At 41.4% G+C, this 18,487-nt stretch overlaps 1 protein-coding gene and 1 long non-coding RNA gene across 3 annotated transcripts in view; one reads left to right on the forward strand and one right to left on the reverse strand.

Annotated features, from left to right (window-relative positions):
* LOC116630869 overlaps positions 1 to 18,185 on the reverse strand; it is a 42,512-nt gene extending 24,327 nt beyond the window's left edge. For both annotated transcript variants that reach the window (XR_004299029.1, XR_004299028.1), the window contains exon 1: positions 17,440 to 18,185. This is a non-coding gene — a long non-coding RNA (uncharacterized LOC116630869). The remainder of the gene's footprint in view (positions 1 to 17,439) is intronic.
* AOAH (acyloxyacyl hydrolase) overlaps positions 1 to 18,487 on the forward strand; it is a 166,594-nt gene that overhangs the window by 111,630 nt on the left and 36,477 nt on the right. Inside the window, exon 13 of the mRNA XM_032401770.1 lies at positions 5,913 to 5,995. Within this exon, the coding sequence (XP_032257661.1) occupies positions 5,913 to 5,995 (83 nt within the window). The remainder of the gene's footprint in view (positions 1 to 5,912; positions 5,996 to 18,487) is intronic.

The following is an 18,487-nucleotide window of genomic DNA, read 5'->3' on the forward strand; positions in this document are numbered from 1 at the left end:
TATTTTGGTACATAAATTCCATTTTTAGAATTATCAAACATACATTCATGACTAAATATTGGTAACAATTACTTTCCCAAAGGACAATAACCCCTCCTAATTGACCGTGAAATTATTTTAGCATTGAACTCAGATCTAATGTCCATTTCCCATCTGCTTTTTCAAAATATAATAAAATAGTCAAGGCAGAGGGCGTAAATGATGCAGAGTATATTCGTTTCAGGCTTCTGGGTAAGATAACAGATTGAACAAAGCATTTACTTCTCTCCCTTGAGAAACCCCACTAAAATGACAGTAAATGAATTGGTCTACAAGGACAGAGAGAACAGGAAGAGCCATCAGCCACAAAATGTTGGAAGCCGGAAAGCAGGACAGGAGATAGCTAACCTAGTCGACTCAGAAAGCTGCATCGTAAGCCAGTAGGAGGGAATGTCAAGAAGCAACCCAGCTTACACTGTATCCCCCAGAAGACTTGGGAATCGACTACATATGGTAGCTCTAGAAATGGAGGTGAGGGTAAAAACTAGTGTCAGTTGAAAGATTGCTGAAAAAGGAGTTAGATCCTTAGACTCTTTCCCAACTTTACACAGCTGGGCAGCTGCCTCCCCTTACTCTGGTATTAAGACTAGAGGTTTATTATTCTCTGGAGATGCTAAAATCAAAGGCTTCTGGACTGAGGGACACTAGACATAAGTGAGGAGAGGAGTACCCACTAAAACACATGCATGCTGAATGCAGACAACCAGCTCCAGAGTGCTGGCAAGCCAGCTGAAGACCAGAAGATCCTTCCCAGGGGAATCTTCACATCCCAGGGAGGAAAGCTCCAGACACGGACAGCAGGGTTTCCCTGAGAAAGTCCCCACCAGTCCATAGCTACGGTGAGGACATAGTCAGCAAGCCACACCCAGGGGTCCATTTTCCAATCAGCTTTTAAGTTTTCAACCAGTTTCCACTTTTAAATACAAGCCAACAAACATTCCAGGATCATCAGACATCTGAGGGAAACCTTGAATGTGAAAGACAACACAAAAAGAAAAAAAGGAACTTCAAGAAAACAAACTATTGCTCTATTTTCTAAGGAAGAAAATGTTTTTCTTAGACTCTAATTGATACCCTATTTATAAAAAATAACTAGAATTAATATCTTCAAAAAGATAAGTTTCATTCATGTAATTAGGTTATGCTAAAACTAAAAATATATTCAAAGAACAAAAAGGGTCACTTGGAAATTATGCATCAGATAACTTTCATAAAGGGATTGAAAGATAAATTTGAGGATATCCTCCAGAAAATAGAGCAAAAGACAAAGATATGGAAAATAGGACAGAAAAACTAGGAAGATCAGAAGACCAGAGCCCAACTGACCCAATATACAAATAATAGGGGTTCTAAGAAAAAAAAAGAAAGAAAGAAATCATCAATGAAATAATTGAAGAACATCTCTGAGAACTGACAGACATGAATTTCCAAGTTGAAAAGGTCCATCAGTGACTAACACTGTGAATGAAAATAGAGCCACACCAAGCCTGTCATCACATTTCAGAACTCTTGGAACAGATGCTACCGTAGGCTTTCAAAGGATCGAGGCACAGAATAGCTTCAGACAACAACACTAGGAGGCTAGGAGCCAATGAACTGATTCCTTCAAACTTCTGAGGGAAAATGATTTTAACCTAGAATTCTATAACCATCTATTCTGGTTATCTATTGCTGTGTAACAAAGTACTCCAAACTTTAGTGGCTTAAAACAACAACCATTTTCTTTATATCTCACAGTTTAGTGTATCAGGAATTCAGGAGAAGTTTGGCTGTCCAATTCCTCCTCTCCATGTGATATTGACCATAGTTACTCGATGGTATTCACCTAGTGGCTGGATTAGAGGGTCCACATGGCTTCACTCACATAACTGGTGCCTAGGAAAAGGCAGTTAGAAGACTCAGTTTAGCTGGGTGCCTCTTTCTTTCCAGAGAGGGCCTTTTTTTTTAATAGACTTTAATTTTTTAGCAATTTTAGGTTTACAGAAAAATTGAGCAGAAAATACAGCATTCCTATATACTCTCTCATCTCTTCAATTTCCCCTATTATTGACATCTTGCATTAGTGTGGTACATTTGTTTTAAATGAAGAGCCAATATTTACATATTATTCTTAACTAAAGTCCATAGTTTACCTAAAGGTTTATTCTTTATGTAGAACCTTCCATGGGTTTTGACAAATGCATAATGGCATGTATCCACCATTATACTTTCATATAGATGAGTTTCATTGACCCCCTCCCCCCAAAAAAACCCTGTGCTCCACTTATTAATCCCTCCTCTCTCTCCCCAAATCCTTGGAAACCACTAATTTTTTACAGTTTCCATGGTTTTGCCTTTTCCAGAGTGTCATGTAGTTGGAAACATACAGAATATAGCCTTTTCATATTGGCTTCTTTCACTCAGCAATATGCATTTAAGGTTCCTCTATGTCTTTTCATGATTTGATAGCTCTCTTCTTTTTACTGCTGAATAATAGTCCATTGTATGGATACACCACAGTTTTGTTTACCCATTCACCTACTGAAGGACATTATGGCTACTTCCATTGTAGGGTCTTTTTCATGGTATCTCCAACTGGATAGTCAGGCTTCTTACATAGTGGATCAGGGCTTCAATAGACCAAAGTTGCCAAGTATCTTAAAAACCAGACCATAACTGGCACAGAATCACTTCTACCATACCCTACTGGTCAAAAAGTCACATAACAGCCAATATTTAAGGGTAGGGGTGTCGAAGATATCGAGGTCATCTCTAATCTACCACACCAGCCAATGAAAGACAAATCCTGATGGTCCTGGAGGCTTATTTCCTTCTTCCTATTGATTGCTTAGCAAGAAGCTGATTCATCATGTTCAGGATGCCTCCTATTTAACAAAATAATTGCCTATACCATAAATCTGTTATTGTTACATGGTGACTTATAAACACCAGACCACTCTTTCCCTAAGAATATATAGGGTGTCCTAGGTGTGTCTAGTCTAGCTATGCCCTGTCTAAAACATCTTTCTATAAGATAATGAAAGTTCAGGGACCAAGTGAGCACTATTACTTCTCTACTTGAAGTTTTTCCCCAACAAGTCTTATTAACCACATTTATGTTTATACTTATGATGTAAGCTGTGTTTCTGGGCCTACCTTATACCTCACCAAATCAAACAATAGAAACATTTTTAGATCTACAAATGATAAAAAAAGAGTAAGTTACTTCCCCCACATCCTACAAAAGTTACTTAAAAACATTCACCATCAGAAAAAATTAAAATGTGGTCTTCTAGAAAACAGATCTACTAAGTCAGGAAGAGGTAAAGAGAATCCCCAGGATGATGAAGATAGGGGCTCCCAGGATATCTACTGAGCATGAGGGTGAGAGGGCAGCAAGTCCAGAGTAATCAGGTCAAGAGATTTCAGGAGAGATTTCCACAAGACAAAATAAATAAACTCTCTAATAGAGCATATTGAAAGGGGATCAAACAACTGTAAAAGATTTGAGAGTAAATTGATGATAAATACTTAAAAAAATAAGCAAAGAAAAAAAAGGCTGCTATTAACTTCAGGGAAATAAAAGAATTTGGAAGGGAAGAAAAAGCAATCATTGATCATTTGTGAATAGCTAAATCCTCCTCTTGATGGTGGGAAGGGAATAGATAATGCCAAAGACTACAAATAAAGAAGTGGACTTGAAGGTATGTTATTTAGAGATAAGAAAGAAAATGCCCAATGACTCAGTCAGTTGAGGCTGAAATTAGTTGTCTCTGGGAATGGAGAAATGGGGAGAGGAAGGTAGTACGGGATTACTGTTTATCACTACAAGCCTTATAGATATAAATACTTCAACTGTCTTGGTTCACATTCACCTTTTCAGTGAGGCTTGCTCCAACCACTCTAACCTTATTTCCCCTGCCTCCCTTTTTTTTCATAGCACTTACCACCTTCTAGCATCCTCTCTAATTTGTTCATTCAAGATGCTTATTAGTTTTTTCCCTGATGGAATGTCAACAATACAGGGGCAGGGGTCTTTGTCTTCCTCATTTACCAATATGACCCAGGTGCCTAGAAGAGTGTCTGGAACATAGTAGGGCTCGTTAAACATCACTCAAGTAATACAAATTTGACTTTTTTAAACTATATGCATGGGTAGGTTTGATTTTTAAAAATAAAATAAGTCATTCACCTCAAAACTCCACCACAAAGCAAAAATTCCATACTTAAAATATTGCTCAGACATCATGCTCTTCTATCAAAAAATATTATCATTAGTTTTCTGACTTCAAAAAGACTACTTTCAGTGCATTCCCAGTGCCCAAACCTGATACATGCTTACCTTTCTGAAGCACTGAGACAGTTGGAAAGCACTCTAATACAACAAATGAGACTCATGTAACACAAGTAAATGGTGATTTATATAAGGTTGTGAGATATGAAGTTATTATAATGAAGAAAAGATACACTACATTTGAGGGGTAATCAAATACTTCTGAGTTTAATTATTATTCATTAGTCTTTACCTGGTCTTGTTTCAAAAAGGATTTTACAGAAGGCTATAAAAGCATAAAGAACATAACATTAAATTATATGTAAATTAAATTAAAGCTTGGCAAAAGAAGATAGAAAATCAAAGATGGGACAAACAGAAGCCAAGAAAATGACTTAAAGTATGTGCAGTTATAACCTGATACTGGTCACAAATTTGTCTCTAAACTCTGTGTCCATTTAGTATTAGATTCAGCTACAAATAGCAAAGAGACTCCACATATGGGTGGTTAAAATAAGATCATACTTGAGTTTATTTCTCTCACACGTAAAATTTCAGAGATGTGTAGCCCAGTTCTGGTATGGGAGCTCAACTCCACTGGTTCTCAAGGATCCAAGGTCCTTCCAACTCACCCCTCTGCCTTCCCAATATAGAAGTTATCCCCACTGTCCAAGATGGCAGCTTGCCTATTCTGGGCAGAAAAATGGAGAAAGAGGATAAAGAAGGAGCAAGGGTCACTTGCCAATTGTTTCCTAAGAAATATTCCCAGAAATTGGATACTTCTACCTCATTTCCCAGAAATGAGTGAAGTGGCCACGTGTAGTTGCAAGGGAAGCTGGGTAAAGCAGTCATCATGTGGCATCATTATACCCTACGAAAACTTCTATTAAGATGAAGGGGGGAGATGGATCTGAAGGTCAACAAGAGTGTCTGCCACAGCTTCGTAACAACCAAAAGAAGAAAGTGTATAAGGTCAGGTTCAAAATCACTAAACAATGTATAGAATCGTTAAATCACTGTATTGCACACCTGAAACTAATTAACACTATATATTAACTCTACTGGAATTAAAATTTGAAACTTAATCAAATTAAAAATTAAAAAAAGACACATTTGTTGAAGAGGGCCAATTGCTCAAGAAACTTATAGCAGCTCTTGGTAAAAAGTTTAGAAAGGGATGACTCTGCATATGGGGTTGTTTAAACAAAACCACATTTTTAGCCACCAATTAACTGAACTCGATGATGATTCAGAAACTCAACTTTGAAAAGTTTATTCTGCATACTTGGGTTTGTTTTTTTATTAATAAAATAATTATTGGGGTTTTGGGACATGACCAAAGCCTGAAATTTAAAAAAATAAAATAAAGGGATGATTCTGGAGGTCTTCACAAAAAGAAAAAGTTTAATCTTACTACATTGATGCAACCCATTTTATAGGACTGCTTCTTGTAAAAACTCTCAGTAGTGTACTGACAGTTTAGAGAAAACACGTCTGCAGAAATTTGATTTTTCTGAGTTCATTTGAACCACCCATTTTGAAAAATCGTAACAAAATCCTGTTTTTTGAACATCATCATGTGAGTGTCCTGATACTCATATGCCATATATATTTGTTTCAGAATTAAAGAAAACTCTATTTACCTTCGATTATGGAAAAGAAACCACTGCAATCACAGAGACTACCAGAATATTTCAAGAAACGGTATGTAGCTTTACACTTACGCCTTCAGCAGTGTGCCTTTAATGATTGATTTTGTTTCATAAGAGTCACAAAAGCTGAGAGTTAGATAACAAGGGCCACATAATAAAATGAATAGTCTCCTTTTCCCAGCACCAGGACCCTTTCTAGAGAAGGGCCCTGGGATTACAGCATCTTACCCACAGCAGAGGAGAACAGAACAAGATGTGGTCAATCCTCCCCCAGACAAGTTCTAGAAAGGCCAAGGTGCAGGGCATTCAAAGCTCAGGAGGCAAGACTTAAACAAGCATTAGCAGAACAAGGGCTAAGCAAAATCAAAGTGATTGCAAAGGCTCTGCAAAGTCTCCCACATTTCTACTAGGCTTGGAGTTTTAAGAAAAATGGCTAAGTGATTATGGCTGAAATCCCCAAAGCCGTTAAGGAAAGGAATGCGTTTTCAGAGTGTTGTGGAGACTTGCCGGTCTCCATCAGCTTCCCGTGTTTCCCAGGACATAAGTGTCCTCTGGGCTTGCTTCTTACTTATGTGGTTCTCAGCTCCCACCTTGGACCCAGAGGCAGCCCACTGCCACAAGATTTCAGTGAAACTCCTGATTGAGAAACCAATGTCGGGCTAATGCCGAATGAATTACCAAATAATGTTTTGGGCCACCATAATGCAGAGATGCGGACACTTAGGGTGTGTGATGCCATATCTCCCTAAGATATTGCTAATCAACCTTGGCGCTCTTGTCTGCTACACCCAGATTCTGCCTCAGCAATTCATACAACACAGCACATCTGACAATCATCATCAACAGATTAGACTTGGCACATAAAGTTAAACCTATGTGCTATCCCCATGCCATCTCTAATTAACAAGAGTGCTAAGGCATTTTCCAAGCAGTTCAAGTTTTAACTGAATATATGATCTGCAAATAATGTGTGTCTTAATAAGTATTCTATACAGAATAAATGTTCTACTATTCTAAGAACAATGTAAGTTTTCTTACTAATAAAATAATAGCTGCTATTTATTGCTCTCTTACCAAGTGCTAAAAATACTTTAAGTGTAATATTTCAGCTGATGTTTTTCAATAAACTGTAAGGCAAGTATTACTATATTTCTTCAGTTCTAAGATACCACTCATTATAATAGGTCTGGGGAGTGTGGAGGGAGGAAAAAGGAAGAATATACAACGTACACATTGATTGCAGCATTCAACCTCATATCAAACGTGTTAAAGTGTATTTCTTGGAATTGAGGGATTATCATGATATCCACACTGTTACAGCTGAGAAAACAGAGACATACAGAGACCAAGAAACTTGCCTAAGATCACAGAAAATTGCAGAGCCGGAATTTGTAGCCAGTTTGTCTTACTACAATCAGACACCAACAAAGGTACCCCAGTCACTGGTCTGTCATCTGAGGTGATCTACAGAAAGAGATTGGCCTCACCTCTCTGCGTATGAACATATCGGACAATGTAGTGGAAAGTTAGAATTGAACCTGGCTATGAATCATCATAGATGTAAAGTGAACTGCAGCCCTTGCACTTTCTCTTTTCCTTCAGTGAGATAATCAAACAGCCCCAGTGCTGTCAAAAGCTCTCTGTCAATGTAACTGTAAAAAACAAAGAACAGAAATGCCTGTGTTGAATATCATGCAGCTCTAGAAAATGATGGTTCAGAGTCCATATTTTTTTATTTAGAAGGACAAAACACTGCCAAAAGAAAACTCAGGATATAAAATTGGACGGTACAGCTTAATTTCTACTATGTTTTTTAAAATAAAAGGAGAAACCAGATGTACATAAGATCTACAGAAAATACACCAAAATCATGATGTTTGATAAATTATGGATGATCACTTCTTTTTTTTCTTTTCTGTTTTCTGAAGATTTTATTTTTACATAGAAATAACCTTTAAAAAAAAAAAAAAAAACCTAGAAAGAAACTGAGTGTAGGAACAGTGAAGGGCTTGCCCAAGATCCCATAGCCGAGGGTGTCAGGTGAGGGCGAGAATAAGCAATAGGATTCTGCTGGAAACACAGGCCATAAGCTACTTTCTCCCTGTGCCTAGGACACCAGCATTTCGCTCCCTCACAAGACCCAGACATGTCAACTCAACATTACTTTCTACCCACAACAAATACAGAGATCTTTTGTAAAATCAAAAAGACCAAAGGAAGATACTCCAAAAAAGTACAAAGTGCAATTTGTAGTAGACATTTCTCCCTTTTGTGGTATGCTGTCTTGACAGCATTCCTTTAAAATTCAGATCGTGGAGATAAAACGGGAAAAAAGAGATGGGAGGGAAGCCTAATCATGAAAAAACATGCATGTCAGAATGAGATCAAAACCTGTGCCTTCCGTACGTCTAACAAAGTGCTGCTGGAGTATAAGGGCAGGGAGGGAATGAGCTCCTTCCTTTTCTTTAAATTTGCAATTCTTAGAAATACCTAGAATGTATACTTCATCTAGTATAACTTCTATGAAGATGCTTCTTGACTCTTTTTCTAAGGTTATAATTCTAAGAGGGTTTTTATTGTTGTTGTTGCTGTTGTTTTAGTTTCTCATAATTACTCATTATTTAATATTCTGGTTTTATTTCCAGCCCTTCTTCCTATTTGCTGTTGCTTTTCCTCACTGTGGGTTTTCTTTTGATATTATGCAGCATGTAACCTGACTAGCCTTGCCAAGTTATTTCAATTACTCCCCAAGGTGTTTATGGGATATAGAAAAAGTCAGCCTTCTCTGCCCTGCATATTTATGGCTACACTTACGTTTCAGAACCAGTGAGAGAGGGACGGGTGGAGAGAGACAGAAAGGAGAAAGAGAAGAAAGAGTTGAATAGAATATTAAAGACTTTCGTAAAAACTGTACAGTGAGAATTAAAGAAACAGCTCTTATTTTCATCTTGATGTTTATATACAAGATCTGGAAAACATCTATCGGTCCCTCTGTTGTGAACCACTGGTCCAGTGATTGCCAGTGATTGTAGAGCATTTTAAAATGTAAAATGTCAAAGTCATCTTTAAGTTGGGTATTAATTCTCCAGCGTGGGGGTTAGGCACAGCAAGGTTCCTGCTAAATCTTTACAGTTAGCAAAGGAGATTGTTCACAGCAGCTCCTGTAGCTTCCAACTTGCCCCCAGGGCCCCAAGCGGAGGGGCCTATGTAGTGAAGGGGGAAATGGTCAAAACCCCTCGTGGTTGGCTGGGTCCTCACACAATGTCACCTCACTTCTTGCAGATGCAAAGCGAGGCCTAGAGAGCAGACCACAGAGGTTTCCCCTTCTTGTTACTTCATAAAATCTCCTTTTCTTTGCCATGTAAACTAGTAGATTGGTTTTGAATTTAAGCGCTGGAATGGGTGTGTGACTAGGACAAATCACTTAATTTCTCTGGCCTGTCTCTGCATCTATAAAATGGGGGTCATTGTTCGATGAACAGAACTGCACAGAAGTGACCCGGGATGTCATTCTGGGTCGCCTAGACAACAAGCTAGCTCCAGTGGGCCGCCTTCACCCTATTTTGCTGAGAGGAAAGGCTGCACCCAAAGTCAGTCTGATTATGGGGTTCCAGGAGCAAACCCTGCCTCGTAAGTTTGCCCCTTATTCAATAAAGCCAATTTTAAACTACATCACATGACACTGTAGAATTCATCACAAACCCCAGATGGGGCCCACTTTGCACAGTAGGGATAATAACAGGCCATACCTGACCTTCCCAGGGCTATTATAGGTTGAATGGGAAAAATGCAGTTTCCTCAATGTCCGTCATCATTGCTAGCTCTGCCTACCACCTGTCCTATTATTTCCTCAGCATTTTAAAAAAATCAGTCACTGTTTCAATGTAAAGTGTTCCTTTTAAAAAAAAAATAAGTAGATTTGAAAACACAAAAACACATTTAAAAGACATCCATGATGGGAAGGCCTGTTACTCCCGGAGTGCAAGTACAGAAAGAGGGGTCACCTAGGGTTGGGTTTCCAGGCCCCTCGAGACAGCAGTGGGCAGGGAGGTAATGGGAATGGGTGAGGGGCAGCCGGCTGGACCCAGAGAATCTGATAGAAAAAGAGGGCTCCCTCTGGGAGGAAAAGGCTGGGCTAAGGATAGGAGTGGGAAATGATGGAGCCCGGTAAACAGCAGGTCTGAGATTGACTGAGGGGAGTTGGGGCCAGGGCCAGAGGAGAAATGGGTGGACTGCGAGGGAGCCCTGGGGAATGGGAGCCGAGTGCAGCCTGGGCGGCAGATTAAGGCTCCCCTTGCAAGGCTGGAGGAAAGCAGGGCTAGGGCAGGATGGGGGTGGAGGGGAGTGAGAGCTGAGGGTGGGGCAGCTGAGGACCCCTGAGGATGGGTGGGGCAAGGGATGGAAGCTGTGGGGTGGGAGAGGCTGGAGATCAAGCCTTGACTGGCTGAGCTGGGAGTTCTAGAACATGCTACAAGAAGAGAAGCAGAGGAGGGGTTTTGAAGATGATCCCCTCTCAGAAGCTAGACCTAGAAGTTTGAATGCCAGTCAGTATCCAGCTGGGAGTCCAGTGAGACAATCACAGACCCCAAAACCACCTCCCCTACCCATGCTGCATGGTCCACTTTTGGGAGGCCTTAGGATTGGGCCTTAGGGCCTCATGCTCAGTGAAGACTTGGTGAATGCTAGCTTTTATTCAGCCCTCACTGTCCTTGCCTGACCTCATTGCCCCTTGTTCACATGTCCAGCAGAGCCAACCTCCTGCCCCATCCCACAAGCCCTTTGTTGCTGCCCCTGCTGTCACCCTTTACTTGGTTTGTAGCTGAGTTTCTTGCTTCAAGTCTGACTTCCCAGTGTGACAGTGAGCACGAGCCCCGGGGGACCCATATTTGTACTACTAGCATACTCAGCCTCTGCTGCGCGTAGTAGGGACTTGTTAACCCAACACAGTCTTTCTTTTAAGCCCAAATGCCTTTCAGGAATTACATTCAACCTTTGAAAAGAAGAAAAGCACACACAGTAATCCTTTGCCAACTTCCATGGTGGGCAAAAACCACCATTGGCAGGATTACACTTCATTTTTAAAATAAAGGGTATAAGAAAAAATGTTAAAGGGGTATTCAATATGTCTTTTTAAGTAAATAAAAATTCATGAGTCACCCACTTCTAAAATAAACAAGACTCATCAGCTTTAAGAGGCAAGCAGATCAGATCGCAGCCCCTGAGCCCCCCATGGCCCGCAGCACGCAGCCTGCAGGGGAGGGCGCTCTGACGGACGGGTTAGGGGCCTCCAAAGGAGACTTCACTAGCTTGGAATGTCCTTTTCCCTGGCAGCCTTCCTCGTTTTGTTTTTGCAGGTGTAGCGCAACCTCAGTGTAAACACCTCTTTTGGGTTGTTTTGTTTTCAGAAAGTCAAAAGTGCTTACAGGAATTTTTTTCTCCAGGCCCGATCTCCCATATGGTGTGAGGCCACCCCTCTCTGCACCCAGGTGCTCACCCACGCACCAGGGGTGAGAGCAGGGGACTAGCGGGAAGTGCATAGATAAGAAACATGGAGGATTTTAACACATGGCCAAAGTGCATGGGTCCCAGGCTCACCTACCCAACCCCACCTCAGACTCCCTGGAGTTTGAAGCCCCACTTCTCCCCATGGCCCCCCACTCCAAGAACTTCTTGCTGGTCCCCTTCTTTAAGCTTGCATTAAACCATCTGGAGAATGGGAGAGAATCTAGCAGACTGGAGAAACTAGAGAAAAGGGACAAAATTCAGGGCAGCATATGAAATTTGTATTCATGATAACGTGCTGGGAAGGCTAAGCGGGAGGTGGGGGGGGTTGGGGAAGGGGTGAAGGAAGAGATTCTTGGGCAGATCGAGGAGCCGGGCCCTGGAGCAGAAGCCGAGGGAGGGGAGAGGGGGGAAGAGGAGAGCAGGGAACATCGTATCTATGACGGCTATGAGCTCAGCCCCAGGCTCCCTCCTGAATGGCTGTTCAACTGTTGCTTCTACACATCACTGCTCTGAGATGAAGCCCCCGAGATTACGAGCCAAGAAAATCACCTTATTCATGTACCACAGCACAGTACAGCTCTTTCCTGTTGCTCTCCAGTGAAAAGTCTGGGGAGAGGTGAGCCCTAAATTCATCCCCATGCCTTCGTTGTCTCTGCTAATATTTCTGAGCACCAGTCGCTCTAATGGGCACAGAGGATAAAAAGACTAAGCATTAATGCATGCGTGACCACCTTCAAGCCCTGGCTGGCTCCAGAGCTTCAGTGAATGCCTCCCCATTCTGGGCCTCAGTTTCCCTATGTGTAAAATAAAGGGCTTCAACCAGATAATCTCAACATTCATCCAGCTCTATGACTCTGAAATTCTAAATCAGACCTCAGTCTTCAGGCTCACTGCATGTTTAAGTGTTTTGTTTTTAATTTGATTTGTTGCTGATATTTAAAACTCAAGAGCTTTTACATAAAAATCCATTTTTTATTTCTCTCCGAAAATCAGCAGCCCCGGCAACACAGCCACACCCCTGCCTGGTGAGAGTCGGTTGGAGCTGAGTAGTGGCCTCCCCTTCAGGTGGACTAGGGGTTTAGCTACCTGACCCCTGTGGCCGTTTGAGACTTCGGCCCCCCTCCCAAGTCTAAGGGACCAGGAACTGTTCAAGGAAAAGTAGAACAAGGACATCAATGCACAACAAATCAGAAGGTGCCAAAGTGGGGAAGAGCTCCTGCAAGGTGACCAGGCCCTGGCTGAGAAGCAGGAGGAGAGAAGATGTCTCTGGGAGATGTTCTAAAAAGGGTGGACATGAGGGAGCTGTCCATCCTGCTGTTGGACTTAAAGAGATGTGCCAGAAAGGAGCTTGCCCGGGGCACAGAAACACCACACCAGGCCTTACTCCAAGCCAGAAAGCCAGAAAGAACACACTGATGTCCTCTCAGGCCCTCGGCAGCTAATCATGTATTCTAGCCGGGAATACGGTCCAGGACTTAGGTCAGGGCACGAGTCTCAGGGGGCGTCCATTAGCTGGATGGGTGGATGCAGCTGGAGAGTTGTGTGAGGTTGCTAGTGCTATTATTACTTTTATAGATTTCAGCTAATAATAAGTACTGCCTGCCGACTTAGCTCAGACTGCTTTAACAAAAAACCCCACAGACTGAGTGGCTTCTAAACAACAGAAATTCGTTTCTGACAGTGTTAGAGGCTGGAAGTCCGAGATGAGAACACCAGCAGGGCCGGGTTCTGGGTGAGAGCCCTCTCCCGGCTTGCAAACTGCTGACTTCTTGTCGTCTCCTCTTGTGACGTGGCAGGAAGAAAGCACACTAGCTCTCCGCCTCTTCTGAAAGGGCACCAGTTCTGCTCATGAGAACTCCACCCTTCGGACCTGATTTCCTCTCAAAGGCCCCACCTCCAAAGACCTTCACAACGGGGGTTAGATTTTCAACATGAATTTTGGAGGGACACAAATATTCAGTTCATTAAAGGTACCTTCTCTCACCCAGACACAATGCTGAGTACTTTACATATTCTATCTGCATTTAATCCACAAAGCAACCCTATTTTATAGGTGAGGACACTGGGGTTTGGGTAGGTTTAATAACTTAGGTGATTAATGGTCCATCAGCTTGTCAGTGGTAGAGCTCAAGCCTGGGTCTGAATCATACCAGCCATGTCAGAGCATGTCTGCCCTGCTCCCAACCACACCAGGCTGTCCCCCTTTCAGAGTCTGGCCTCTGAAGCCACCATCTTCACTACGTCGTCACTACCTTCAGTGTCTAGAACAACCGACACCTGCCCTGGAGAGGTAGGTGATCAGAATGAGATACCCCGACCCAGCATTCTGTGCCGGCCTTCCCTCTTTATCAAAAGTGGTCCTCTCAGAAAGGGATAGGCAAGAAAAAAGGTAAAAGAAGGATGAAAAAACAAACTATAAATGAGTATTAATCCAGGCTTTGCTGAATTCAGTGATACATACAAGAACTTATTATTTTCATTACAACCACCACCCTGCCTCATGGTCTCTATTCTCCAACAAAATAGATTTTTTACCTTCAACTAGCTAATTGAGCATCTGCTATTATGTTCTTGACAAAAATGCATAGCCTGAATCTAATCAGGAGGAAACATAAGACAAACTCAGATTCGAAGGGCACTCTATAAAATAATTGTTCAGTACCCTTCAAAAGGGTCCAGGTCAAAAAACACTGAGGAATTAGTCCAGATTAAAGGAGACTAAACTGACATGAGACTGAATGCAGTATGTGATCCTGAGTTGGACTGACCCAGAAAGTGTTGGATCTGAGTTGGGCTGACCCACTAGTGGGACAATCAGTGAAATTTGAATTGGTCTAGAGTTGAGGCAATAGCTTGTACCAGTGTGAAGTCCCTGATTTTGATCACGGTACTATGATTGTGAGAGATGTTCCCATTTAGGGAATTTGGGTAAAGGGAAGGTGCAAATCCTTTGTTCTATTTTTGCAACTTTTTGTAAATTATTTCAATCTTTGTAAATTATTGCAACTTCCTGGAAATCATTGCAAAAAAGAAAATTTTCAGACAATTTTTTAAAAGCCACAGAGTCCTGGAGAGAAGCAAAGAAGTTACCTTGCCAAGTGGAAGTAGGCCCTCAGGAAAGTATTTAGTGAACCCAACTCCTGGGTCGAGTTTTTGGTCTCAACCCAAAATGTTGAGAGGAGGTGACAGAAATTATTTATAACAAAACGACTATGACATCTCTATTTGGGAGCCATGATCCAGTGTGCTCACAGCGACAAAGCCCGATTTTAATACCAATTTTTGAGATGCTTGATCTAAAAGATAAATTCAGATAGGCTATGTGCCTTCAGGTATCAAAACTTGTTATTTCTCCTAAGGACCAAATGTATCTCCAAGATACAATGTTTGATTATAGTAGAAACTTTTGGAAGAAAAACATTTCAATCTGACACGTTTCATATAGAGGGACACATTTCCCTCCTTTTAGTTAGGGGAATTTATTCCCTTTTTTAAAACTTTCAAGAATCATTAAACAATGGAGACATTCTGATCCAAGTGCAGCAATTTCTTAGGATTTATCTCTGCAGCCCTTTCTGGCTTCTCCTTGGTCCCTGCATTTCATCCAGTTTGAAGCAGAGCACCTGACAATGATCATAATGTGAAGAGTGTGAGCTTTCCATTCTTCTGTTAGGTCAAGATTTCCATCCTGTACCTCTTGAATCTGCACTTACCAATGGCAAATTTAGAAGCAAATATCTTCTACTATTTTATGTCATTGTCAATGGCAAGGGTTCCTGAAGTCTTACGGGTCTCCTTTCAATAGATCCCTTTTGTTTAGGGCTTAAGGTAAGGGACACGTGGGGAAAGTTCACTGTTACTTGTGTTGATAGCTTACATGAACTTGCTGGGTTTTTTATTGGCTCCAAACCTTGCTGGGATGTGCCTTTACCTCTGGTCTTCTCTTTTACTTCCCTCCTTCTTGTTTTCCACTTGATTTTGCCCCCACCACTCCCTCTGTTTCCTCTCCAATGCTGTAATAGCTTCTAGAAATAGAAAGATGAACAGGACAAAGTCCCTGCCTTCAAGGAGAGCATAACTAAACGGAAAAGAGGGACAAATAAGGGGACAACTATGGTTCTTGTGAAATGACACTAAAAGAGAGGTAAGTTGAGGTCTCTGGAGATGACAGGCATTTACCTCTGCCTGGAGAAGGATAGGAAAACTTCACGGACAAGGTATATTTGAGCAGAGCACCCTGCAGAAAAAAAAATAGGAATCCAAAAAGCAGAGGGAGAGGGTGACTCAGTGCAAAGAGGCTCCAAGGACAAAATATCTTTGGGAAAAAGGACGAGAGAAGTTCAGCGTGGCTGAAGGATGTTTGTGAAGCTTTGTCAAGTTTTGAGACTAGGAGGCAGATGAGCACCATGCTGGGAAGGCTGTTACATTCTTTTAAAAATACATGTTTGGGAGAATCATTTATCTAGTTTGTCACAGAAATTCAGAACCACACTTGTGAATTTGAAAGCATTTTCAGTAGTAGAAACACCATCAGAAACTGTCACAGCAAACAATTATTAAGTGCATAGTATTTTGAGCTCAAGGTCAATGTATTAGTCTGAATGTTTCTACTTATCACAAGCAAACATTTTTAGGGAAAAGAAGGAATTTAAATTTCTCATGGCTGATTTTTTTAACCAGATTTATACAAGCCATACTCTTCAAAATGCTTCTTCAAATATAAAAATATGAGTCAAATCTGCATTATTTAAAATCTGATAAAAGTTAAAAAAAATTATTAGATTTACTTTAGGTCCATGTATGACAACACATTTTCCATGAACATTTTATACTCTCTATAATGCTTTTTAGGTTTCTGGTTCTGGGTATAATAGAGTAAGTATGCTCCACCTAGTCTGGCCCACAGAATACAGCTGTGAAACCTGGTCAGAAAGTATGGAACAGGCACTGGAGGGCTGCGAAAAGCAAATAGCAGCAGGTCAATTGAAGAAGAAAACCAGAATTAGGAGTACTACCAAACCAGCATTTTGTTGTCCTCTGATATCTCCCGACCTAGACTCAAGGCCGCTTGATCTATTTCAGTAGTTACTAATGTCTATTGTTAAACTGGCATTTGAAATGGATTACTGCTACTAGCTGTAGGACTTGACCAAGTCTCTTTCTGTCTCTGGGCCTCCTCTGTAAAGTGGGCTGCCTGATCACATGCTCTTGGAGGTCTCACCCAGTGCTGATGCTCCAAGACTTCACACATGACCTCTAAGGAGCACCAAGAGGCAGAGTTATGAAGCTAATGAGGCTGCAGCTGAAGGCCAGCCTCCTGCCCCCAAGCCTGGTGACCATATGAGTTTGTAAAATTTGTCAACTTAAGATATTTAACAACAATTGGTTAAGACCCTTGTCTCTTTCCACTGTGGCTTCCCTTTATGTCAGGTCTCATTTTCGTGTTTTGTGTCCTTTTCCTTAAAGAGGATTCCCCAAATTATATAAGCTTCAGAACTTGAAACCTGGATCTGCCCCTGTCCTATTCAGATAGTTATAACCAAGATGGCATTCAACTAGAGATTTCTTTCTGAGTCACGTGTAAGAATGCATCAGGTATCTTATTGGAAATTAATTAACAAGTTCTTGTCTTAGAACTTCAAGAAAGGAAACACCTACTTTTCTTTCGGTACACAGCTTCACATGACTTCTTCAGGGCTTCTTGGAATTCTAACACTTTATGTTCATTACCTGTTTCATGACTATAAGCTTCACGAGAATAGGGACCATGTCTTTTCTATTTTCTGACGTGTCCCCAGCATCTGTTGCAATGCCTGACACAGAGTAAGTACTCCATAAACATTATCAAGGTAATGCGTTAATTTATGAAGACCTGTTATATTTAAATATACCTTGTCTTTTTCCATGAAGAATTTGAGACTGAGTGCTCCTACTCTGGGCCAAGGGCAGAAAGTTGCAAGCTCATTTAGAAGTCCATTAAAAGTGTCTTACCAGTTGATTTGAATGCCCAGGATACGAAACACTTGCCGCCAATGCTGAGAGTATGTGAAACCCTTCTTCTCTTCTTGCAAAGCACTATTCCTCATTTAAAAGGCACTGAATGAACCAGAATTCAGACTTCGATGGCCAAAAAGACCCCCTTCTTCCCTTAACTGCGGACAGGTAGATTCTCCCTTGGGCCACCTTGATGAATAAATCAAATGCCCCTCTTTCATAGTCACGTCTTTTCTAACTGTAGAGACTAGACTATGGACCTCTCAAGGGTGGTGGCAGTTCTTCAGATGCCCCCCTTGTTTTGCCGCATCCCACAGGCTAGGAGCTGCCTTTCTTTCCTGCTCACGTCTTCCAGGTCCAGCTGCTTCAGTATTTTCTACAATGGCAACAGCAAAATCAGCAGCTGAGAAGAAGTCTATATCCAGGAGCAGAAAGACAATAGAGCTCGGGAGGGAGAGAAACAGCAAATGTTGATGGGGCTTCAAAAGAATAGCAGAACTGACAGGAAGAGGGAATTAAGAAGAGAAAGTGATGTGGGAATTACCTAAGCTAATTACATAATCTCATCAAATGAAGATTCCCAAAAGGAAATGTAAATTGTGGAAGGCGCAACAACTCTAGAGCGCAGAGAATTCTGTGCTTATAATATAAATATTCACCAGAAAAAAAAAATTAGCATTTGGGTAAAGAAGAGTAGGCACGTCCTCTCTTTTGAGTGGTTCTTTGTGATTGCTGTTTCTAAACTCACCGCACCCAGTTGGAATTGGCCTGCCATTCTTGTCCTAAGCAGCAAAGGGATGTGGGTGGTGTGGGCAGGGGAGGGGGCTGCCTATGTGACAAGCCATGACAAGTTCTCATTTTGATTTTCCTCAAGCTCTGTGGGTGCTCTGCACCTCAAATTCCCAGCTGTACTCTGGATAATGAGGAAATTATTGGCCTGACCTGGTCCTTTAATTTTTTTCCCACTCATGGCTTGAGCTTTCATTAGTTTTCATTTCTCATTAAGAGAAAAATCAAAGAGTGAGAATTAAACACCTCTTGATTG

The sequence above is a fragment of the Phoca vitulina genome, unplaced genomic scaffold, assembly GCF_004348235.1.
Source record: "Phoca vitulina isolate PV1807 unplaced genomic scaffold, GSC_HSeal_1.0 scaffold4, whole genome shotgun sequence".
Taxonomy (NCBI): Eukaryota; Metazoa; Chordata; class Mammalia; order Carnivora; family Phocidae; genus Phoca; species Phoca vitulina.